The 25,082-nt window shown below is 41.3% G+C and overlaps 2 protein-coding genes across 4 annotated transcripts; both read left to right on the plus strand.

Annotated features, from left to right (window-relative positions):
- The first annotated feature begins 1,033 nt into the window (after positions 1–1,033).
- LOC145491722 (filamin-A-like) lies at positions 1,034–17,480 on the plus strand. 3 transcript variants are annotated; one of them, XM_081470971.1, is made up of 15 exons: positions 1,034–1,214; positions 2,521–2,975; positions 5,716–7,026; positions 7,266–7,552; positions 8,256–8,486; positions 8,865–9,233; positions 9,451–9,572; positions 10,485–10,620; positions 11,214–11,396; positions 12,120–12,404; positions 12,848–13,138; positions 13,655–14,057; positions 14,592–14,861; positions 15,213–15,503; positions 15,604–17,480. In XM_081470971.1, the coding sequence occupies exons 2-15, from the start codon at positions 2,603–2,605 to the stop codon at positions 15,939–15,941; spliced, it is 4,890 nt and encodes a 1,629-aa protein (XP_081327097.1). In that variant the 5' UTR covers positions 1,034–1,214; positions 2,521–2,602; the 3' UTR covers positions 15,942–17,480. The 3 variants fall into 3 exon arrangements, with proteins under 3 accessions (XP_081327097.1, XP_081327098.1, XP_081327096.1); XM_081470972.1 differs by lacking the exon at positions 1,034–1,214 and adding an exon at positions 1,837–2,436; XM_081470970.1 differs by lacking the exon at positions 1,034–1,214 and having other exon boundaries at positions 2,443–2,975.
- A 4,187-nt stretch (positions 17,481–21,667) lies between these two features.
- On the plus strand, positions 21,668–23,333 carry LOC145492911 (uncharacterized). The gene has a single exon (XM_081472289.1). The coding sequence runs from the start codon at positions 22,014–22,016 to the stop codon at positions 22,563–22,565; it is 552 nt and encodes a 183-aa protein (XP_081328415.1). The 5' UTR covers positions 21,668–22,013; the 3' UTR covers positions 22,566–23,333.
- The last annotated feature ends 1,749 nt before the right edge of the window (positions 23,334–25,082 follow it).

Raw genomic sequence — 25,082 nt, forward strand, 5'->3', positions numbered from 1 at the left:
TTAAGCTTGGAACGGGTGCCAAGCGTGGGAAAAGTAGAAGTACCCTATCCAAGATTGGTTTCAGTTTTGCATCTGATTGGCTGAAAAAAGTTGGTATACTCATTGGTTAGAAGGACATGCCTCGTGAAATTTGCGTGCACGCGTTCACGTAAGTTGCATCGTGCAATGCAAATTCATCGCATAACAGTGGTGAACGCTTAAGTAAGCAGTGTAGGGCCATTTCCGGTAATTTTCGCGAGTTAACAATGCTACATTAAAAAGATCGGTCTTTATTGTCTAGGTAACAAACAATCGCCTTTTAATTTTAGCTTAGTGACGCGATTGAAGTCTGGCGTCGTTAAAGAGTTTAATGGTCCGACCTCTTTGAACAAAAACGTTGCTATTTCCACCATGTTTGTTTGGACGTTGTTTAGGAGGGTAATAACATATAAGATATTAATACGGGCAACACGCAAACTGAAAAGAAACAAGCATATTCTGTGTCCAAAAATAACTAAACAGTTATGACAGCTTTTACAATACAGCTCTCGAAGTTTGAAGCACCAAAGAGTTGTCTTCAACGAGTTTCTTCGTAATGCGAGCCTAGCTGACCGTGGGAAAATTCCTTATTCTTAATCACCAAAAATTATCTTTAGAAAGACTTTTTAGTTCCTGAATTAAAGGGATTAATCTTTTACTTGTGTTAAAGAAATTAATGGCTATACCTAATTTCAGGTAATTACAGTCTTCTGTCGTCACGAAGAGATGGACAAGCAATCGTTTATTTATTGAGAAAATGTCCTGGCCTTTTCGCACGCAAGTTGGTTTGGAAAGAAAATCAGATTAGTCACGAAAAACTTGAGCTGTTAGGCCGTCATGCTATGAATTTCGAAATTCTTCACGGCTGAAGTGTGACAACAGGTGCGCAAATTGTGCGTTTCCTTCGGAGAGACTGATGACGTAAACAGAATCCTATACGTAGAGGAAGACACGGCTGAATGGTTCGGAAGAACACACCTCGCAATATTCAGCGGTTTGTCTTAGTGTTTTGCATCAACAATTTATTTGTCTAGATTATTCTGTTGAATAGCCTGCATTTTTCGCTTTTGATGTCATTCCACCAAGATAGAGACCCTCTGAGTTTATCGCGAGTCTCACACTCGCCATTATCGACATCTACAAGACTTTCGTCCCAGAACTACCTCCGATTGTAGGAGAACTAATATTGTAAAACTGTGAGTAGAACATTTTGACTTAAATTTTCAATTATTGTATTTGTTTTTAGTAAGGATAAGTTAAATTCATGTTTATAATAGAGGTTTAAATTACCCCCACCAAATTTCAGGCGAGATCGATCTTTTTATAAAATTGAAAACGACTATCAGCTGTTGTGAGTTCCAACTCAACACATACTGGCGAGACGAAATATTATTGTAGTTTGTTGGTAGTGTTCGCTACGCTGATAAAGCCTTTAAAAAGAAGTTTATAGACTTCTTTAGCACTTGTTCTTTTTAACTTAACTGTGTACTTAATTTCCATTCCAAAGTTGAAAGTTGCATTTCGCAGTTACACAGATTATTCGCTTGAGATGTTTCCAAACAAAGACAACTGATATAACTTATAATCTTCATGTCAGTCAGTTTCACTGCGTTACTTTAGGAGAGCAGCAAGGTTAAAGTTAAAGAAAAGTTAAAGAAATTTGTCAACCCTTTAGCTTAACAAATTCAGTTCTTTCCCTCTCAGCCCTTTCCAGTCTGTTTCACACAGACTCCCAGGCCTTGATATTTTTCAATGTTCAATTAATTCTCAACATTCATCATAGAAGAAAATAATTTTTTGGGGGGGAGCGGGAGAAGTAAGGGGAGGGGGGGGCACAGGATCCCTTTCGAGTTTGCATGCAATACGAGTCGCTAGTTCACCGAGCTTATAAGAAAATGTTACTGATCAGCAATGCAAATTGCATTTACAATTTTCTGAATCCCCGCTAGAAAGAATCTGGCACTCGTTAAATAAGCTTCACGAGTAAATATTCAAAGTACATGTTTTGAAACGTATTGTACAGGAAAAAAAATTGATCTTTAGCGATATTTCTTTTAAAATTTGTTCTTTTTCACCTATTTCTCTCCAGAGGATGCCTTTGACTTTGACACTGCACCAAAACTGTATCGTTATTTTTAGACGTTCGCGGGTCAAAACAGTAAAATTTTACCAAGTTTGAGGCTCGAGGCGACATTTATTGGTTTCATTAGCGGGAAAGCAATTGAATATTGAGCTCTGAGAATCTTGATTGTCTCTCCGATTCCAGCGATATCAATATCGTGACGGAAAACCCATTAACTGCGCTACCGCTCTCCATATAAGGAGGCGTCAATTGATATTTGTCACTTTCAAAATCCCACCGGGACTTTTCGAAGCCATTGAAGTGCAGTCGAGCAAGTCGTGCTGCGCATCAGAGATGTAAATTACTTGTATACATATTTCAAGCCAGCGTTTTAAATTCTACATTGTTTTCACGGGTGTTTTATCTTGTCAAATATGTAGAGGGTGTGTACACATCGAAGTAAGGCGGACGAAAACAAGAACTTTTGCCGAAGAAGGAGGGCTACAGGAGTGCTGACATAGAATGACTACCACGATCGATCGAGAGCAGAGCAGTATCAAGAGCCCGAGAAGTCCGTCCAAGGCGAACACTGGAGAGTTCAGCTTCAAGGGATCTTTATACGTGGCTCGTAATGAGAAAGACTGGATTGAAATTCAGAAGAACACGTTTACAAATTGGTGTAATGTGCAAATCCAACCATACGGTGTGCAGATTACCGGAGACTTAGCCGATGCGTTTGGAGACGGATTAACTCTAGTGTACCTGGTTGAGTCGGTGTCGACCAAGAAAGTCGGCCGATACAACAAGAATCCCAAACTCTATGCACAGAAACTGGAAAATATCACAACCGCGCTGAAACTGCTGGAAAGTGACGGCATTAAGCTTGTGAATATAGGTAAGATGCTCAAATGTTTCGTGACACGACGAGACGTCTAATAAACTCTCCCACGACAGTTTTATGACCTTTTCCTGTTCTTCACACTGTTTCTAAATACCGAGCAGCGTTAAATAAACATAACGGTACAATGTGTATTATTAAGGAGAAAGCCACCTAAAGATACATAAGAAAGCCATTATAATCATCCAGTACATGAAACAGAACTTAAGCTGCTCGCGATTAATTTCCGCGTGCATTCCTCGATTCAAGGCTATCGCTGTGCAGTGTGTCTTGAGATCACGCAATAATCGGGTTATTTCGTTCATAAGAGATATTTTGAGAGCTGAGAAATTTCAAAGCTTCTCTTAGACACAGGGCAATTTTTTTGACCCCCAAGAACAACTAATAATGTCCGTGCTTCGATAACGAGCACGATCGCTTTGAAGTTTGTCCTTCTGCAGACGATATTGCGCGTGAACTGATCGCACGCAAAGCGAAAACGTAAATAGATAAATGATAATACATTAGCGACTTGAACAGCAAATCTCTGGAGAATCTGCTTTAGGAGAACGACTCGACCATGACACTAAGTTCTACTGTGGTCGAACTACTTTAAAAACTTTCATTTTATGCTCGAGGCATTAAATATTTATTATATAGGTCTACAAGTTTCACCATTAGTAATGTTTACTTTTCGTTTTCGGTCAAACCCATATTTCCAGAGCTCTTTTTCTTTCGACTTTTATTTACAAAAACCGCAGACAAGGGAGCTACAAAAAGACTACGGTAATCAGTTAAGAATTTATGTTTCAGAGGGAGGTGAAAACAATTAAAGGTAATTTATGTGCGGTTTCGTCGTGCAGGTATTAATTTCATTCCATAAATTTTCGTTGCATTTGCCCAATCTTTTCCGTTTACGTTTTAGCGGTCATAAACCTCCTTCCGTGGGCAAAAATGTATTAAGAAGATAGTTTTTCTTGCTTTCTTTTTTCACTGAATATATCGATCAGCTTGCAGTATTGAAACATGTTTACCTTGACGATCGATTTTCGCAGCTTGTTATTTTTATAAGCATCATCAGGCGCCAAGGAAATATATAAGCTTACATTTTGATAACAGACCATTTATAGGGTACCATTGTTTCGACATTTAACCAAACTATCAAATTGGAGACTATTGGTTTCTCACTTGATATCTTTTGTCTTTTATTAAACACATGCAAGACGTACAATCGACATATCTTGAATACTGCACTTTCTTCACGGCGAATACAAACAAAGGGTGGCGCTTTCTGTAGATGGAACCACAACTTCCTTTCCTTACCTTTGGCAATTTAAATAAAGTTAATTTATCTCTAAAAAGCCCCAAAACGTATTTGATATTGCACCAGACGGGACTTAAGAGATATTGGCTCAACTATAAAACAAATTTGTCTTTCTATTTCAGTTGCAAATTAGGAAACTTAGACCTCCTGTAATTTCGCTAGAAAAACGCAGTCAAACGTGTATTCTAAGCCGTCACCTTGGGGATTGGGTTAAGGCCGCTAAATACAGGTGGACCGTTTATTCGCTAAACTTCGTGGAAGGACATCTTCATGTATATTGTCGTTGTTTCTTGCAGATATTGTTCGCCGTGGTTACAAGTAACCCGCTCTAAAGCATAGCTAAAAAAGCGCAGCGTAGAATTGTCTTGTTCTGTTTTCCCAGGCTCAGATCATCTTGCAAAGCTTCGAGTGGCTTAACTTGTTTTTCTATCCATACGCCTTAAAATTTTTGTTAGTAATTTATCTCTACCCCAACGCCCAGCTCTTGGGCGCGAGCCATTTGTGTGAAACGGAACAACTTTTCAACAAACAAAAAGGGAAAGCGGAAAAGACTAGTCCGTGTTTTATTAGCCTTTCAGAACGGCCGCGTATTGAAGAAGCAAATGGTAAAGTGATTTTGCGATCATTTCAGTAAAAACTAGAAAAAAGGAATACCTGCAAAGGTATTCTTTTTTCTGTCAAAAGACCTGTTTTTCCGTGAAAATGAGGTGTACTCCTTTACATGACGTCGTTGGCTACAGTATCCAGGCCCTCTCTATCTCGTCCTCGGGTTTCGCTTTCGCTCCAAGTTTGATTGGTCCATATTTACTTCAGACGTGTTGCTTCGACTGGGTTTCCCATTTCGGTTGTTTCAATAACGATTTTCCAGCTAACTGATTCTTCATTTGAACGATCTTTTCGTGTTACAGTGGAAACCTCAGCCTTACGGTCACCTCGTTTATACGACTAGTCTTTTTTTCCGGCAAAATGCCCACACATTTTCTTATAAGAAAACCCCGTTAATCCGGCCACATTCTGAAATCCCAACCTGTATAATCTTCTATAATTTTACTCCATTAATAGGGCCACTCGAACCAGTCATGTTCATCTTTCCATTGTTTATTTTCAATTTTTTTTTTTTTAAAACCTTGCATTTCGAATGCTTATTAAAGAACAGTTGTTTATATATGCAACTGTAATGTCTGTCCCTATCGCGTTAGTACGGCCGCCCTGTTAATACGGTCAAATTGGCCCATTGGTGACCGTATTAATGGGGTTCCACTGTAATTGTTCCTTGGGCGTTTCTTACAGTCTATTCTGTCCTTCAAGAAAGCATGTCTAACGTAATGAATAGTTCTCTCCACCTTTGACAAAAGTGCCAAGACAGGGACACAAAAAAAATCATTTCAATCAACTGACAGATTTCGAGTTTATTTTCTTCTTTATATTATCTAGGCAACGAAGACATCGCCAATGGGAACGTCAAGCTTATTCTGGGTCTGATATGGAGGTTAATTCTTCATTATCAGATCAGCTCAAGTGGCAGCGCATCTGGAAAACAACTCCTCCTGCTGTGGCTTAAAAACGCTATTCCCGATATAAACATCAGAAATGTGACGACCGACTGGAATGATGGTATCGCTTTAAGCGCGCTTAACGAATTCTGTCAACCAGGACTCTGCCCGAACTACAAGAGTCTTAATCCCGACGCTCGGCTTTCTAACACGAGCAATGCCATGGACGATGCAGAGAAAAACTTTCAAATTCCGAAGGTGTTGTCTCCGGAATTCTTCGTGAGTCCGTACGTGGACGAGTTGAGTATGATGACGTATTTGTCATATTTCACTCAGCCGGGATCCGTCGGAGAGAAGCGAACTCTCGAGTTCATCAATGAGTCGGCGCCAGGCTTAAACGTGCGTAACTTCAACACGGATTGGAACGATGGGAAAAAGTTGTGCCAGTACTTAGAGGCTATTTGCCCTGGGATAATCCCAGATTATGAAAATATCGATCGCAACAGTCCTCTGGAAAACGCTACCTTGGCGTTGAACGTAGCCGAGGAGAAATTCGGGGTGAGAAAAGTGGTAACACCCGAGGAACTCGTGAGTCCCGATGTAGACGAGCTTAGTATCATGGCTTACATGCTTCAGTTCCGTACATGTGAAAAGCTTCAGAGCCATGCGCACATCTTCAAGGCGGACGGGGCCGGAATCAAGCGAGGAGTCCGTGGGAAAACGTCCGAGTTTTTCCTTCGCGGTCGCAAAGATGTTGGATTCGACGGCGTGCGTATTGACGTCAGAGGCCCGAGCGGGGAAATGACCGTGCCCGTGGAAACACAGCCCGAACCCGACGGATCTCTTCGATGCCGGTTTGTTCCTTTTGAAAGTGGTATTCACACGATTTCTATCAAGCATGTTGGGAAAGAGATCCCCAGCGGTCCATTCAAGGTCATGATGCATGAAAATGTCGCAGACGTGCAGGTTTCTGGAGCGGGAATCAAGCACGCCGTGGTCTTCAAGCCGGCAGAGTTCATTGTTCAAACCAAGGACGACAACTCACCCCCGGTGTCAGCGGTGGTAGAAGGACCCACAAAAACTGCGCACTGCACCATGGAACCCCTGGGGAATGGAAGATGGAGGGGGAGTTTTGTCCCTCGGGAAGTGGGCGAGCACAAGGTTCGCATTGAGGTCGGGGACACCCCATTGCTTGGCAGCCCCTTCACAACTAAAGTAGGAGACCCGACAAAGTGCAGTGTAGCTGGAAACGGTGAGTCGGTTCTTTACTTTACTTTACTTTGGTCACGCAGAGCCAATTACGCAAACGTTCTTTTACCTCGTCACGCGCGCTAAGATTGCGTGAGGTTTGCGTTGAAGTAGATATTCTTGTCACACAATCTTCGATCAAACAATCTGCCCTCTCAGAAGAGGAAAGAAGACCAACTGCGTGACGCGGGAAAAGATCGCTTACTTATTAATTAAAAACTTGCGTGTTTTTTGTTTTTTCAGAAACTGTTCGCAATCCCCTGATAGGACGTCCTGCTTCCTTCGATGTGGACACTTCCGGGGCGGGGCTAGGGGAACTGGCCATTCAGTGCCGGGGCCCCGCGGGGAATGTCCCGGTCGACGTGCGCCCGACTGCGCCGGGTCGATACAATGTATCGTTTATTCCCAACAAACCTGGGGAGTACAACATCCACTTTGTATTCAATGGAGACGATATACCAGGCAGTCCAATAAAGACTATTGTGAATGATCCAAACAAGATTGTGGCTCATGGAGAAGGACTGTATCAGGTACGGCGTGCATGCAATGAGATTTCAGAAATATTTTACAAATAATAGCAAACAATCATTAGAGTAGCTCTTGTCTGTTTTTCTTCCTTATCAATTTGTGAAGTCGAGAGAATTTACAGTGCATGCGCTTTTAACGATGATACGACGTAAACTTGAATGCTGCAAAAACAGCCGGTTGTGTAGCTTAGAGAACCTCAGTATGAGATTGGCAAACATCACCCTTAACAAAGTTTCCAGAGCACGTAAAAAAGTCCAACTTGGTGCAGACGAGAGAACAGTACATATTATGAGGCGAACTGTAAGGTTTACAAGGTTTCTGAGTGTGGGATACCTGTGGTATCCCACACTATGGTCATATCGGCTCGTGTCCGTTAATGCAAAGGAGTTGTGTATCCCCCACATGTACCCTTTGGGTACCTATTTCTTATAAACAATAGATAAGGAGTAAAAACAATGCTCCATGCCCTAAGAACTAAAGATTAATAAGAAAAAAGCAAAATAGAAGTCCAAAGTGGTGAAGATCTACCGCACATTATCGCGGTTTTTTGTCGGAAATCGATCATTTTACAATGTTGTTTTTTGAAAAAAAGTCTATTTTGCCCAATCGCAACCTCGATCCCAGGCTCTCTCCTTTGGAGAGAGACCTGGGATCGAGATTGGCCCAATTGTATTTTTTATCTTATCTTGTCTTATGTCATTCCAGGTCACCACAGACACTGAAGCAGAGTTTTTCATTTCTCTTCACGGCGCCGGTGACGGAGAACTGAAGGTGTACGGCGAGGCACCTTACGGGCACTTTCCTGTGGATTTACTACAGTCTCCTAAGGAGAAGGACACCTATATTGTGCGCTACACGCCCAGGGGTGTGGGTGAGCACAAAATTCATATCAACTTCGCTGGGGAGCCAGTTAAAGGCAGTCCGTACATAGTGAAGGTAAGACATTTACTTGCAAGGCTGTTAGTAGTTCCCCGCCCCGTCCATGTTCCTGGGGGAAATGTTGGGATCATTTTGAGAAGCTGGAAAACGTGCCTAGTTCAACAGTAACCCACAATTATGGTTTGATTTCGAAGAACAGATCTCGAGAAATGAAAAGAGTTAACAAAAAAATGAGGACGGACAAAGATTACGCGAGTGGATATAGATCAATGTATGGGACAAACTTAAGCACAAGAAGATCCCATTTACGTGGAAGTCGTTTGAAAGTTGCTTTAATATTAGGCTCAATTTATATGTTTTTTGCATACCTCACCACTCGGCGTCCGGAGACAAAATGAAGACATGGAACGATTCTTAGACTTTTTTCGTTACTAGGTGGCAGATCCCCGTCAGGTCACCCTGGAAACGCATCAGTTGGAGCGCGCACCGAAGCGCTTCACAGTGCGTCACGAGGTGGACATACCTGTGCAGGTGCCTAGCTCTGCTGGAGAGGGCCAGCTAGAGGCTGCCGTTATGGGCCCTGACGAGTCCAGTGTCCCGTCCACCGTGACGAAGGAGGACGATGGGTACCATCACATCCGGTTTGTACCCCGTCAGACTGGAGAACACAGAGTGATGGTCAAGTATGGCGGCAAGGAGGTATCCAGCAGCCCATACGTCATCCGCATCCGGGACTCTACCAGTATGAAGGTCAAGGTGACGGAAATGGAGCAGATGAGGACTGGGTATTCCGCACGAAAAGAGGTTCGTAATTTCAGTTGTAATTTCCACTTCAAGGTAATCTTTCAAGGTTGCCGTTAATAACACGGGATACTCTAACAATAGGATGCTCAGATTCTTTGGTTCTGTTGCAAATATCCTGTTATACGTCAGCGTCCATGAAAATCATATATTAAATAAACTGCTTTTTTTCGAGTAGAATGTGAATAATTAGTGATCTATATATTACCTCTGGTTTTAGGTTGATGTTCCTATAGAGGTCCCAGAAGAAGTCGACGAAATCTCTGCTTCTGTTCAGGACGAGGATGGCAAACCCGTGCATTCAACACTGACCCTTGAGCCAGACGGCTTATACCACGTGAGGTACAATCGCATGTGTTGCGTGACGTTGTAAAAACACTGGGTGACTTCCCGTCACACTAAGTCACACTAAGTCACACTAATTTTAAAAAAAATTCTCTATAATTTAAACAAGAGTTGTTGTAAATCTATTGAAACCTTCGAATCCTTGTTTGAAAGGACAGAAAAACATTATCTTAGTACGGTCAAACCTGTATTAGGCGGACACCCTTGGGACCCGTGAGGGTGTCCGCTAAAAACAGGTTCCCTCAGAATTCGTCGTAAAAGGGTCATTAATGTTCTTCAGTATTAAAAGGCCTTGGAAGGGTCAAATAGCATTCTTGTTAACGGTTGATAACTCTGAAATACCGTATTTCCATGAACAATGACAAGTATATGAAGTAAAGCGATTTAAGAATACAGCAACAGTATCTATATTGCTCGAATTATGCGACGTTTCGGCACAAAATCAAACAAGAACAAATGTTCTGTAAAAACGATAGCGAATTATATAAAATATCACATTTCTGTGACAGCTGTTTGTCGGCAAACTTAAATGACCGATCTATTAAAACGTGGACAAAAAAACATGTATCCATTTTGCAGTGTCCGGTTATACAGGTTTCTAACAATAGAAATGACCATAAAAGTCAAGTTTAAGGTGTCTACGACCGCTTAATAGAAGTGCCCGTTGAATACAGATATTTTTTACAGTAAAAATGCGGAAAACGAGATATGACACTTGCACTGCTGTCCGCTTTATAGAGGGTGTCCACCTAATATGGGGTCCGCTTAATACAGGTTTGACTGTAGCTGGAAAACTGAATGATTTCTGTTTAAGGTCTAAGTAATTCCCTGTATGTGATGTAGAATCAAAGTAGGTTCGGAGTCTACCTTCACTCTGCCAAGAGTTCTTACGTATTGTGTATGCTTTAGGTTCGTTCCTTACAAACCCGGTCGCTATACGGTTGATGTGCGCTGCGGAGGACAATCCATAGAAAACAGTCCTTTTGTGATGAAAATCTCAGAAGCGGAGGCAGTGTCAGTAAAACTAAAAGAGTTCGAGAAACAGGTAAGCTACTGGACTGGTACCCACACCTGCAGTCAGAGGAGGTCTTATATTCCCATTCCATTAAGCGTTGAAGAATGAAGAACTGTAGAGAAGGCGGTAATCAATAGTTTGAGCCTGTCATTTCTTCTTACAATATCGAGACAGCGAGACGTTGTTTTACAGGCATGTGACGAAAAGAAGCTAAAAGAAAGCAAAGCATCGACCAGAGGATTTGCTCAGGAATCTAAGTCTGTACACGTAACCTCTTGTTGCATTGGGGGTTGTGTAAGAGAGATACATCGATGTCCTTTGATCATCAAAATCCTCGCTGCTTCCACGTGCTATTCTTATTGTATAATCAACCCCCATCCTTCCCCTCCGGTGGCTAACTTCTTGTATGGACTATATAGGTATGTGCGGCCCCAAAGGGTATGGCTTTTTAGGCGTTTTAGTCAGAAATAGGGTAGGGAAAATCGCAGATTTTCGTCTTAATAGGGTTAACATTTTGGGAAACGGGCCGCACACCTCCAACCAATTTTTCTGGGAGTACCCGCGGGCTATTTTCCCATTTCTGTATATCTTAGTAACCTGTCTCTCCTCCCCTCCCCTGCCAGGAAGGAGTTCGTTATCACGTGGGGTATGAGGTGGACGTACCAATGGAAATCCCAGCAGAAGTTGACGAAGTATCGGCTGCCGTGTATGACCCGGATGGTAACACAGTGAAATCCACTTTCCAGAAAGAACCTGATGGTCTTTATCACTTGAGATTTACTCCAACCAAGATAGGGCAGTACAATGTAAGTAGAGTCTGATCAAGATCTTATTTCCCCTCACAAAATCAACTCATTTTCAAGCAGTAGGTGGCGAGAATAAAGCAAATCATCAGCAGGGGTAGTTGTTTTGATGAACCTCCAGATTCTCAGAAGCGACATTACATAAATGCATAGCAACCGGTATGGAGAATTAATATTTCGAGCTAAGGACTGATTATAGAGCAAATTATTGTGTTTCCAGATATTTGCTGGAAAAGCTGACATTAAAAGGCCAATGAAAATTGATTACAGAAAAGGTGGAACTTTTCAACATATGTTATCATTATATTTTCGGCAGATATCTTGTTTCACTTGTTTTGCTCATGAATTATATAACCTGAGGGTGAAAGATTCACGCACCGTTTGAAAAATTGAATTGAAAATTTTGATTCTCAAATTGTAATTCTTGTTTAGAGCGATTTTAAATCGAGTGTCGGAAAACCAAAGTAATCACTCTAGCCAATCACGAAGGACACCGGCAATACAGCGAACCAATCAAGACTCGATCTGACTCGAAGCGTGGGAAAACGCGTGCGAACGAATCTCAATTGGTTTTGGTTTTACTTCTGATTGGATGAAAAATTGGCGCGACATTTTTAAGCCAATCATTAGCATAGTCGTGCAAAACCAATCACTTTTCAACAGTCAAATGTAAACTACTCTAACGCAAAACACTGAAACTTTCTAATTCTTTTGTTCTCTCTTTAGATTGACATTCGCCGTGGAGGAGTCTCCGTGGAAAACAGTCCGTTCCCGTTACACGTAGCCCAGCCAGACACAGCCGTGGTCCGACTGCGCCAACCGGAGGAGTCTGAGAACAAGTACTTAGTCCGCCGCGAGCTTGATATCGCGCTCGATGCAGCAGAAGGTACTCGGAATATGTCTTCATATGTTGATGGACCCGACAACGAGAATGTACCTTCATCTTTTGATAAAGGAGACGATGGGTTGTACCACGTGAAGTTTGTGCCGTACACACCTGGAACTTACAAGGTAAGGACTCGGTAAAAAATGATCTCCCACACTAACCTTTTGAGTCAACCCTTTCCCGTGTCTTGTTTTTTTTGGAAACAGTTTCACACGACCTCTTTTTAATAAAAGCCATCACACCCGAACAAAGAAAACCCTTTGTTACAACAAAGATGGGATCCCCCTTTGGCTTCTCCTTTGTTTTTTTCAGTTGCGGAAACAAGATATTTCGCGGGAAACAAAGAGACCCTGCGGTAATAACAGTTCTAAAAATAGAAACACACGGGAAAGGGTCGATTCTAGGGTATAGGACGCATAGAGACTCCGGGTGATGGGTTCCTGTACGGAGAGGCGAATTCGGGTTTTCTCATGATGTCACAAAACTAAAAAAGTTATATCCCCTCTTCTATAAATCTAATTTTGAAACCTGTTTCCACGTTTCTGTGTACATTGTATTCTTTCACCAGGTTCATGTTAAAAGTGACGGCGTTCCAGTGGCCAGCAGTCCCTTCCTAATCAAAGTGGGTGATCCAGGCAAGGTGCAGGTTGCGCATGTGCGTAGCGAGGAGCTATTTGCGGAGCGAGTCATCAAGAACGAGGTGGACTTGGCGGTAGAAAGCCCGTATGACATGAACGATAAAGACTTCTCCGCAACAGTGACTAGCCCGGATGGAGAAAACGTGCCTTGTCACGTGAGCAAAGGAACCGACAATCGTCACCACGTGAAGTTCACCCCGCACAAACCGGGTCCATATAAGGTAAAAAGCGATCTGATTCAACTAAGGTAAAAATACCATAAGAGGTATAAAAAGTGTATTGGAAGGGTTGTTGAAGTGACGATGAATGAGGTGGTGTGGGGCCTTATTGTAGGGAGGAGGGAAGGGGGCTTACTATTGGAGGCAATTTTGCGTTTTGAATTGAATCACTGGGTTATGCATTGGAAGAAATTATGCGTCTGGAAAAGATAAGGTGCCTAAAAGCAAAGAATACCTCGTGGTGACTGAAAAAAATCAGCATCAAAAGTCTGTCTGCACTATCCAATTCGCATTTAAATTTATATTTGCACTTGCTCGAATTTAAATAAATAATCCAAGCTATATGGTCGGGAAGTTTTTCACATTATCGGGAGAAATTGCATTGTTCTTCAAGACATCAGATTTAACGAGGCCTATTTTCGGAGGTGGGGTTTGTTTTCAGGATTTTACAGCGCGAAAGTTGTAAGTGAAAAAAGAAATAACCTTGCTTCAATTCACTATTATTATCTTTGTGCGCAGGTGGATGTTCGTTACGGAGGTGAACCCGTCCAAGGCTCTCCGTTTACAGTGAACGTCACGGACCAAGTCCAAGCAGCCCAAGTGGTGAATTTCAACCAAGCTGATCAACGCTTCATCGAGAACCGTGAGGCGAACATTCCGATCAAGATTGCAGAAGGCTCCTCGGCAGATTATCTGAAATGTCGTGTGACTGATCCAGAGATGGAACTACTTCACAACGAGTTGTCTTACGACCCAGCCACCAACTTGCACCACGTGCGGTTTGTACCGCTGAGGCCTGGGCGCCATAGGGTGGACGTGGAGTATGACGGAGTGCCGGTAGAGGGTTCACCGTTCATGTTAAACATTGAAGGAAGCGAGGGACATAAGAAGGTTTTTGCGTCAGGAGACGGACTCAAAGGAGGTAAATGAAACCTCTTTCTGTTCGCTTACAGCCTGCGGGTGGGGTTACTCTTGAAAGTTTTATACGAGGAGGCTCCGCCCCAAGGTTCAACCCCTCACCCTTTTGTATACCATTTTCACAGAAAAGCTACCCCATTTTCGTATACCTTTTATTGAAAAAAGGTGCCTCTTTCACATACCTACTTAAGAACACTGCATTCCTTTTCATTCCTTGGAATGAAGTTAATGAACAATATTACGCGAGAAGATTAAGCATTACCAGAAGAGATGTTAACCAAAAGACAAATATTGTTTGTCCAGTTCGTGTTATGGCAGGAATCTAGATACTCCGATTTCCCTGCCCTTTCATATACCTCATCTTGTGAAATCCCTACCCTTCAATATACTTGAAAGGTACCCCTTTCGGACAGAGCCTACCCGTATAGGCCAATACGGGGAGTACCCCCAGGGGAAGGGGGCTTTCAGTAAACGAGTAGAGGAGACGGTTGAAATCCAGGTAGAGACACCCTCTTACCTCGATTGTCTTTTTTCGCAGGTATAGTAAACGAGAAGATAGATTTCATGGTGGATGCTCGTAATGCCGGCCGTGGGAAACTGACAGGCAAGCTTACTGGAATCAAATACCACACAGACATAGAAGTGAATGACTTGAAGGACGGTCGGTACGCCTGCCACTACCTTGTGCCGCAGACGGGTGCTTATGTCCTGTCCCTGATGTGGAATGGACAACATATCCCGGATAGTCCTTACAAGGTCACCATCAGGGAAGCACAAGTTATGAAAGCGACAAGTTGTGTTGTTGAAGGTGAGAAATATCTAAAGCCAAGATTGCTTTAGACAACTGACTTACCCTCCGTGAGCTTTGCACTCTCTCTCTCTCTTGCTTCAAAAGAAAAGTGTGATGAACGTTCTCTTTACAACAATGACTGGAAGTCGACGGGGAATTTTTTCTTCGATAAAACGCTCGTCTCGTAATAGTAAACACTTAGTTTGAATCTGAATTATTACTGCTAGCCTTAATTACAGTTAATGTGAACACGGTTGACAAAAAGCCACAAGTAAGTAACAAAGAAATATTCACCCAAACAAAGTGACTAATAAACTAATAAAGAGCAACAAGGCGCTTAAAAACCAGTTTAACTTGTTTGACCATCAGGGAACATGCTCAAGGAGGGTGCCGGTGCTACAGTGGGTCAAGCCATGGGGTTCAATATCAACAGCAAGGATGCGGGCCCGGGTCAGCTTTACGTACGCTGTCAGGGACCCTCAAAGGACTGTGACTGCACCGTGTTTGACAACAAAGACTCTACATACCAAGTACAGATCTTTCCCACCGAAGTTGGCAACCATCTTGTGTACGTAGAGTGGGGTGGAAGGCCGGTTCATGGAAGCCCCTTTTTGGTGCGCGTGGGACAGCCCCCTGACCCTAGCAAAGTCCGTGTGTATGGTATGTGCCTTCACTCCTCAGTAAAATGTCCTGCAGTTGTTCAAAGCAAATGACATTGATAATGTCTAAATATTTCTTCTATGTTTTTTTTTTTTGTCAGGTCCTGGATTGGAAAATGGATTGTTAAGAAGTTTTAAAGGTGAATTTCTCGTCGAAACTAAGGGTGCAGGACCAGGAACGCTCAAGATAAGAATCCATGGACCTCGAGGGGCCTTCAAGGTGGAAATGTACCGTGACACGTCTAAGGAACGCTCTATCGGTGTGCGATACAACCCCACTGAAGCAGGACGTTATATAATCAACATCAAATGGGCTGACCAACATATACCTGGTAGTCCTTTCGACGTCACGATAGTTGAAACTAGAGAAGAACTTGAATCGCTTAACGAATTGAATGATAATGCGGTGCTTTATCAACAAAGAGACGCGAGACTTTAGGAGACTGGTAGCTAGTGTGTATTTAAACTTGTCCCCAGTGTCTTCTCGGTCAGTCAAATCCAATATGGCGTCTTTACAAGTGAGTGTGAGACGCGCGTAATATTGCCATCTTTAAACGTTTGCTAGATCCAGAATTGCTCTTATTTGCAAATATGGGATGAGTTGTGTATCGCGGTCGTGTCAATTGGTATTGAGCTGGTTAGTCAGGGAAATTTTGCCTTTTTTGGTAGAAAACTGTCGGTTGCGACTGCTCTATGGTAAGAGAGTGGAAATTTGTTAGTAACACGACATTCAACCTCGAATCGGAAACTGTCTGGTGTTTTTTTTAACGAGATATCCCACAAACGGCTCTCGTTTTCAAAACGCTTAAATGAGAGCACGGATGTTGTGTTACACCTCATAGCCGCCGCACTTCCACAATAGTTAGTATCACAAATTTATAATGCAACTTCTGGTACTGTATGTAGTTTCTTTTTTTGCCGTGAATTTCTAGTTTTATACGGAATCTTCAAATGGACTCAAAACTCCTTAAACAATTATGTCAAATCGTAGATCCGCGGAGAGTAGAAACTAGTAAGCCCATTACGGACACACGTTACTGTAGGCCTGTTATGATTGGCGGGAGACAGCGTAATCTTTTTGATTGACGGAAGAGTAATTCAGTTGATATGGTTTTCCTTGGTTTCAAAGCCTAGGTCAGCATAAGGAAACTGTTTTACTGCGCATGAGTATATTAGAGTATTTTTCTTGGGTAAGGTTTAGCGGTGCGCGGGGCTGTCTCGAGTTTTTATCAGTTTCTTGTCGAGTCTTTGATCCTTTGCGTCACTTTGAGTTATAGTTGCAAGTCTGTATTTGCTCTCAGCATCAAAAGAAGTTTTTAATTAAAAAAATAAGTGAACCAAACTGGATCAATTCAACGAAGCGGATTAAGATTCCAGTTAAAAAAAAAACGTAAACCAACTGTTAAGTAATATCTTTAACCCGGGCTTCTGCTGTAGCGTCAACTAAGGTTTGCGTATCTTCCGCGGAGACAAAACGAATTTCTGCAAGCCATGACGTGGGAATGTATATTTGTTGGCTAGAATCCCAAATAATTCTATTTAAAGTAACTAAGCTATATATTTATACGGTACCTAGACTAGATTAAATCGGTTGCTTGTGTATTTATCAGGTCTTTCAATATATCATCGTGTATTGGACACAAATATCACATTGATCAAGAACAGAATTCTGTGTATTTAAAGGTCCACTTCTCCCGTCTCAATTTAGTAACGTGTGTCGTACAAAATATTGCTTGAGTTTTTGGGATGGTCAGAATTTATTAGCTTACTGAATTTTTATTAAGGTGCGCTGCAATCAGCGTCTGGAGAAAATGACGTTTTTTGTAGCGGGGTTTGTGAAGTTTAGAAAACGACACGAGATTCGTGTCAATAATAGAAATGGACAAGGAGTGTACAAGGTTTTCACTTACTGTAAAGGTACACTTTAAAGGTTTAGTTAGATTTGTTACTAATTTGTAAATAAAAGTCTATTTTGGCCACCTGCGTATCACCTTTATGTTCTACTGCCATACCCAAGTCTCGCGCGGCCGAGATTTGTCTTCATAGCGTCACAGAGATCTGGTCACGAGAACTTCATGTTCTTCCTCTTTTGACAAAAAGATGTTGATAGAGCAGGACTGTAGTGCAACACGTTCTATAGGACTTGTAGAATCCCACCAACGAATATGGGAGAAGAAAGTATGAGAGTGTGTTAGAACTCCTAAGTAAAAGACTAAAAGAGTAACCAACATGTCACACGTGATCTTTTTTGGCGGTCGCGCGCGCGTCCTCGAGGGGTTGTACGAAAGTCGAGCAGGGAAAGGGTCTCAGACGTACTGCTGATTTTTCTTCAATTTTTAAGCCTGACCCGAAGAATTTACGCCCGGTTTTTTTCACTCTCTTATTGAAAAGCAATATGCTCCACACAGAAACTAAAATTTCTACAATCTCTCCCAGAAAAACTCGACCACGCAAACCACTCCTGAAGTTCTTACTCCATATGACATCCTTCCGGTGATAATGAGTTCCGCTGGAAGGATACTCAACTCACGTCCCAGTTATTGGACTTGTCACAGGAGGTACTTCAACACACTTGATCACGTCTTCGATGTTGCATCTCATGTTGTCTGCTTTCTCACGAACGTCCAACTTCCTGCGTCAAAAGAACGGAAATATGGATTTCTGTGGGCAAGCAACGCGACAAATCGAGAGGTCAGGTCATTCATAACGCACGGTTACAATATCACGTTGGATAGAAATAGAAAAGTAACCGCTCTAGATTGTGAGGCCTAAGCTGCGTCGTCTCGAACCCAGGTCTCGAATGACGTTAAGAGAGCTCAAATCCTGATGCAAACCTTTACCCCAGAGTTCTGCTTCTAACGAACTTTCCAGCACGCTCGTGCGTGTCGTTTAAATTTGTTTATTACACCGTTTACTGAACCGAGGTAGTATTAGCAAATGAAATTGAAGGTCGCTGGAATCGAAGAGAAGCACAAAGAAGTTTCGCGAAGCCATATTCGACATATTTGACGGTTCATTGGTTCATTGGAGTTCAGTGACGTGCTCTTGATCAACTCGGAGTGGCGGAAATTACTCGTTATCTTGTGATTCCAGTTTCTATGTAATATTTATAGAAATAGTTGATAGGGTCGACGCACGCGTCCGAATGAATTCAGCACAAAAAGCTTGGGTTTGAGAAGTGCCGCATACTCGAAAGTACAAACGTAAGCACAATAATAAGCTGTGATGATCAAAACGTCAGCCTCTTCAATTCGGTACGTCGCGTACTTGTCATTTATGAATATTAAGTTGATAATCAACCAAGGATGTTAGTAGCCCGCCAACGCAACACAACACAATAATTTCCTAAGAACTACTTTGCTCGTTTATTATAAGGAAATTAACCGCCGTTTAAGATTAAAAGCTGAAATTTCGAGCGTCACTATCAATTAGTGTTCCAATGGAGTTATTTGCAATAAAAAACAGAAAAAAACGCAACGTAATGATGTCTTCACTCTTTTCAACGTCAATACAATGCCGGGTAGTTCAAAACGCTCGAAACATCAGCTGGTTTCGTTACAATATCGCCGTGGTCAAAGGGTATTAACGTTAATTTGGTTTAATTTCCCGCCAAAAAGCGCAAACAAAGGCTTCGCGGTATAAACTTTCTCAAGTTTTTGTTGTTCTGGCTGCACAGCTTTCTTTTGATGAATCGTTTAAAATGAAAATTTTGAAACAATTTTATAGCTTTAACTAATTAATGCTGTTCAAAAAGACCGCCTTCGTATGTGTTACCAGAAAGTTTCTGGTGTTGCTCGCGGTTTTTTTTCCTACTGATTAAAGGAAAATTTTAGTTTATTACCAGATGCATTAGCAGGTCTTAGCAACTTCTGGAGGAGCAGACGTTTTGATTGGGCCCAGGTCAAATGTCGAACTTCACATGAGACGAAATAAATTGCAATTTCAGACGATACAAACGGGTAAAGCTCGACCGTTGAGTCAAACGTCAAGCTTTAATAATTCGAACGGGTTGGTCGATCTAAATTAAGTCGGACAAACTCAGTTGATTCAACCGTCTAACTTATCCTGAACTTGTTTCCCTCAGTTTAGTTCGTCTCATGTGAAGTTCGACGTTTGACCTGGGCCTTGCTTTTCATCAAAGGTGATTGTAGTAACATCTGCTCCCGGGGGAAGGGGTTGGGGGGGGGGGGGGGAGTTGCTCCCTTATATGGGCTATATGGGTATGTGCGGCTCCAAAAGGTATGGTTTTTCAGCCGTTTTGGTCATAAATAGGGTATCGATTTTGGCCATTTTGGTTATAAATTGGGCATGGTTCTAGCACTCTAGTGTTGAATTCGGTATGTTTCTTAGAAGAAGCTACTTTTCATCGTTATCAATAAGACCGTCAACAAAAGCTCTTCATAACTTATGTTTATAGCAACTGTGTCAGTCGCAACGGTCATAAATAGGCTATCGAATTTTTGGTCAGGTCATAAATAGGGTAGCAAAAAACGCAGATTTTGGTCATAAACAGGGTAACGGTTTTGGGAAGTGGGCCGCACATCCCCACCCAACTTTCTGGAAGTACCCCCCCGGGCATCTGCTTTATTTCCACTAATGGAAACTCGCAAAATACAGCCTTGACGCTTAAACAACTCATATAGCTCATTTTGATCGCCAAAAGAGAGAGGATTCTGTTCTTAATGCCTGGCTACCAGAAGCCATGTCTTGCACTGCACTTCACTGCCTTGAAAATAAGATAAGAGACGTAATATGCAAATAAATATTAACTTCAGCATATCACTTGTTTGTTACTGATCAGACAAATTATGCGTTTTGGAAAATAATTCGAAATTATCCCAGGACGTAGGTCGAGTTTCTGCTTGCATGATTGGAAAAGATCGAGAAAAACATTCCACACACAAGTCATTTTAATCAGATATAGTTGTAAAATATACTGCTCAGTGATCAAAGTAAAGAACCAACAGCATAGTTAAAATGCAAAATTTCTCTTTCAGATGGCACAAGTATAATGGGAATTAGAGTGCCACTCAATAAAATTCACTACAGAGGAAAATGCTTTTCTCGTAAGTGTAAAAAAATCGTGGATTACCTCACGTACAAACCATTAACTGGAACTTGTTGTGACGTCTGTAAATGTAGAGTGTTTGCTCTGCGATTTAAAAGCTTGAGAGTAATGAGTCGGCTTTATCTACTTTTATTCAAAACAAAAAACGAGATTTACACTTTTCTCGATTTCTCTGTGAGCTGGGAAATGTCAAAATAAAAGCCAACGTACCTTGCTAATTAATTCGGAATCTCTTTTAGTAATACCTGCGGCAATTTATCCTTTAAAAGGCTAAAAAATGCAAATGCTAAAACGAAATATTTTGCCTGAGTTAATTCGAAGTTTATTTTACAATAGCTTTATGAGAACAAGTCTCATAAACGTATGTTTCTCTGTTTTGCGAACGTAAAATCTTTTTATTACAGCCGAATAAAAAACGTCCAATACACAGACTTCATTGATTAAAAAGGCATCTGACAGCAATCCTGCACCATCGCATTTTTACGAAAAAACTGAAAAATTAATTTTTAATGAGATGTAAAACAACGTCTGGTGTTTTAAATGAAAACCTGATTAGATCTAACTATTGTCTTTAACTCCAAAACTTTATTCAACTAATCGAATTTTTCCTAAAAAACAGGAATCAGACTTTCCGAAATATATATTCATGTTAATAAATAAAAAGCCAAGACTTTAAAAACGTTTCCTAAGCATCTGTTTTACACTTTCCGTGCCCGAAGTGTGAATATATATTCCTCTCAAATTATCTTTGACCATTTAAATTGAACATTTCCTGTTAGTTTTCACGATCTGACGTGAAACAAAAACATAATACTGGGAGAAAATTCAACGAAAACATATTTCACATTTCCTATTCGCCGTTTCGTTTGATTATTTCTCTTTTGTTTGATGGCCACTTGGCAAACAATGCGATAATAAAGATTTTCAATTTTCGTTTGCGATGCAAATATGCTCATTTTTATTTTAATCTCCGAGAAGTGTTGCACGCGCTAAGACACAAATATAAAAGCCACATATCTATACATGAGCACACGACAATATCTCGAGATTAGCTTAAAATAACCCGCAAAAGGCGTCAGTTCTAGAAGGTCGCTAAGGTCGAGTACGCGACCACATTTTCATTACGTGAACAACTGAGTGCGTGGATTCTATTGTTTGGAAATCCTTTTATGCTAGTGGCCAACTCCCAAAGGAAGTACAAAGCATTTCAGGTGCTCTTTAATCATTTGTGAATCAAAACAAGAATAATAACTCTAATTGTTTGACGGCAACCCAAGGGAATTCATAAGCAATACACATAAGCTTTGCCCAGGTACTCAATGGTGTATCAGAGACGCTTGGAACGCTTTTATTGATCAGAACAAAGTTCTACAACTGTAAGTAAGTTATACTAGCTAAAAGGTTGCATCGACGAAAACCCGTCGCTGGTGAAGAAAGGAAGTCATGGAAGTGCAAACGAAACCGGCGGATTTCACGTGTAACGTGAAATATCTAGGGAGCCAGAACGCCATGTATCCACAGACAGGGACGTTGGAAAATATCGCTCGCCTCTATCAAAAGGGCTGCGCGTTGAACGAGAAAGACAACGCAAAACTGATTGTAACCAAAGAGAACGTTTCACTGGAGAGCAAAAATAACGAAAAGATATTCAAGCTACGGAAGATTCTGTTCTGCGCCAGCTACAAGAAGATCCCTAAAGTGGTTGCGTTCAATTATTTGTCTTCGTCTTCTCCCAGGCGGTTAGAGTGCCACGCGTTTCTCTGCGGTTCAAACGAAGACGCAAGATGCGTTGTAGCCGCACTCACGATGGCGTTCAGGATGGCCTACAAGGAATCGAAAACTTCAAGCGCGATTCACGGCGACCAGGCAACCATGAATCACAGAGTTTGGAACGTGGATTCAGCTGATGAGAAAGACATGAAAATAATTTTCGCCCTGCCGCGGAAGATTGGGGAAATTTTCGACACTTTGACCAATTGCATGACTCCAAAATAACTCGGAGAAATTGCAGTTGTGGAAACTGAATTGGGCAAAAACAACCTCACACCATAGAAAGCAAATTTTAATAAAAACTTGTGGTTGAGACGTCTGGAAAATGATTTATGCAAATGAACAAGAGCAAACTATTCATCGCCGGAGGCATTGTTAAAGAATTCGAGAGAATTGCATCAAACGCAAATTTGACGACTCTACAACTTTTGTCTTCTGTGGTGGTAAAGTAACTGTTTCTTTAAGCTTGAAAATGTTGCTTTCATCAGAGCAATAAGACATTCAACATTGCTGAGTAATGAACAAATGTGCAGTAAACGATGTCATGGTTCGTTTCTTTTCATTCTACTTTGCCACGAACCGAGAAATCAGTAGATATCGAACTTATGACCAAACTATCAGATTAATATCGAAAATGATGTTATAATAACGCGTCTGTATTAACACAGAGCAAATGATTTTAGTTTAACACAAGAACAATCTTACCGAGTAAACTTAGAAAAGATAAATGCAAGTTTGAAAAGAAGTGCCAAATTGTTATAACAAATTAATATATTCCATTGTAAAATATTTATTAAAGAATGATAATCGTCTAAGTTGATCTAGACGTTCCTTTCCCAAAAGATCAAAGTCAACAAAAATTTCAGAAAAATCAAAATGTTTTCAGACTTTTTTTTGTCAGATTCAATTGTATATATTGTAATTTTGAACTTGTTTGTTGTTTTAATAGGTTGGATCCCAGCCCAGCCTTGTACGTAATAAAATGAATATGTCACAAGCATTCTTCAGTTTGCGGTTTTGTATTTTGACTACCAAATAAGAAAAAAATCTTTTGCAAAAATAAATATATTGCAATAATTCTGATGTATCGAGAACGAGGAAAATAGGTAACTGAGTGCAAAATATGTTGGCCTAACCGATAGTTTCGATACAATCGCTGGCGATCGCTTTGCTTTCCGCGCACTGAGCAAGCCGACGCATACGAGTGTCCTGGAAAGTTCGTTAGAAGCAGCACCTTTAGGCGAAGGTCGGTTTACATCAGGATTTGAGCTGTCCTTAAATCATTTGAAACTAGCTTAGGCCTCACAACCTAAGACTTTTAATTTCCTATTTCTATTCAACGTGATATTGTAACCGTGAGTTATGAATAACCTAAACTACAATCATCATCATCATCATCATTATCAATAATTGACTTTATTTACTGAGGGTAGCACATATTAAACTCGGGTGTTTAAAGGCTGGTTTCCATATGATCGCAGACGATCGCGGATCGCGGATCGCGGATCAGGATCGCAGATCGCAAAAAGTTCTGCGATCGTCTGCGATCATATGGAAACACACTTCTGCGATCGTCTGCGATCGTCTGCGATCAATTGCGATCGTGCGATCATATGGAAACCAAAGTTCTGCGATCTGCGATCGAAACGTATCCCATAATGTTTTGAATTCCGACCCATGATTCAACGCTTCTTTGCAACAAAGCAACCGCCTATTTGTTGTAAACTGGCTGGCGTTGAACAAGGTAACGTTAGTAACGAGAAATTTATGGAGGAAGTTGCGCGATATCAGTGCGTTTACCACCGTAACAGTAAAGATTTCAAAGACAAAAACAAAAAGGCTAACTACTGGGAAAAAATCGGGGAGAAATTTAATTTATCGGCGGCTGAGGCGGAGGTCAAATTCCGCAACATAAGAACTGTGTATGGTCGTTATCTGAAGCGATTGAAAACGCTACCTTCTGGATCGGGGCGAGACGCAGTGCCAAGGGAATTTCAAAATAGGTTGACTAAAAGAAGAAATAAATTTGCTTGCAGCAAAATTTCCTCCTCAACGTCCGCCATAATGTATGCTGCGATTTTCCCGCCAGCACAACGCGCGTGGGATTTTTAAACTTCCGCTGTCCGAAATGTATGCAACAGTCGGCTCTGCGATCGCTTGCGATCGTCTGCGATTACATGGAAACAACTCTCTTTGCGATCGTCTGCGATCTGCGATTTGCGATCCGCGATCGTCTGCGATTGTCTGCGATCATATGGAAACCAGCCTTAAGAATACAAGATGAAATGCAACAGTAAAGACGTGATCAAGTTTGTTAAAGTACCTCCTTTTACTGTTGTCTATATAGGTTCGTTTCTTCATCTTCATAAGTACGGTAGGAATGCGATTATGTGGAAGTTTTGATTTCGTGATCATTGCTCTGCAGAAGCTCAGTATAAAAAACAAGGAGTGTATGGTTGCTTCTTGTTTTGTTTGTTCGAATTATTATCATCCAGCCCTGAACTGACTGAGCCTGCCAAGGAGTAAGCTATTTTGTGATTGAATGCTACAATATTCGAAAAGACAAACGTAACGACTCTACTTTTATAAACTTAGTTTGACAACCGAGAATAAGTCTCCTCTTCATGTAAACATAAACATAAAAGTAAACATTGCAATAAGATAAAGATAAGAACCTTTATTTAAGTGTCAAATGTAAGCCCTAGCAGACTTATTGGGGACACTAAACAAGAGCCTTAAGTG

This window comes from Orbicella franksi, chromosome 7, assembly GCF_964199315.1.
Source record: "Orbicella franksi chromosome 7, jaOrbFran1.1, whole genome shotgun sequence".
NCBI lineage: Eukaryota > Metazoa > Cnidaria > Anthozoa > Scleractinia > Merulinidae > Orbicella > Orbicella franksi.

Bases quoted from the DNA above. Each gene is read 5' to 3' on its own strand.
- LOC145491722 (XM_081470971.1), top strand. From the start codon at position 2,603: ATGACTACCACGATCGATCGAGAGCAGAGCAGTATCAAGAGCCCGAGA. The intron at 12,405-12,847 runs GTAAGGACTCGG...TTCTTTCACCAG, and splicing joins ACACACCTGGAACTTACAAG to GTTCATGTTAAAAGTGACGG. The intron at 15,504-15,603 runs GTATGTGCCTTC...TTTTTTTGTCAG, and splicing joins TAGCAAAGTCCGTGTGTATG to GTCCTGGATTGGAAAATGGA.
- LOC145492911 (XM_081472289.1), top strand. From the start codon at position 22,014: ATGGAAGTGCAAACGAAACCGGCGGATTTCACGTGTAACGTGAAATAT.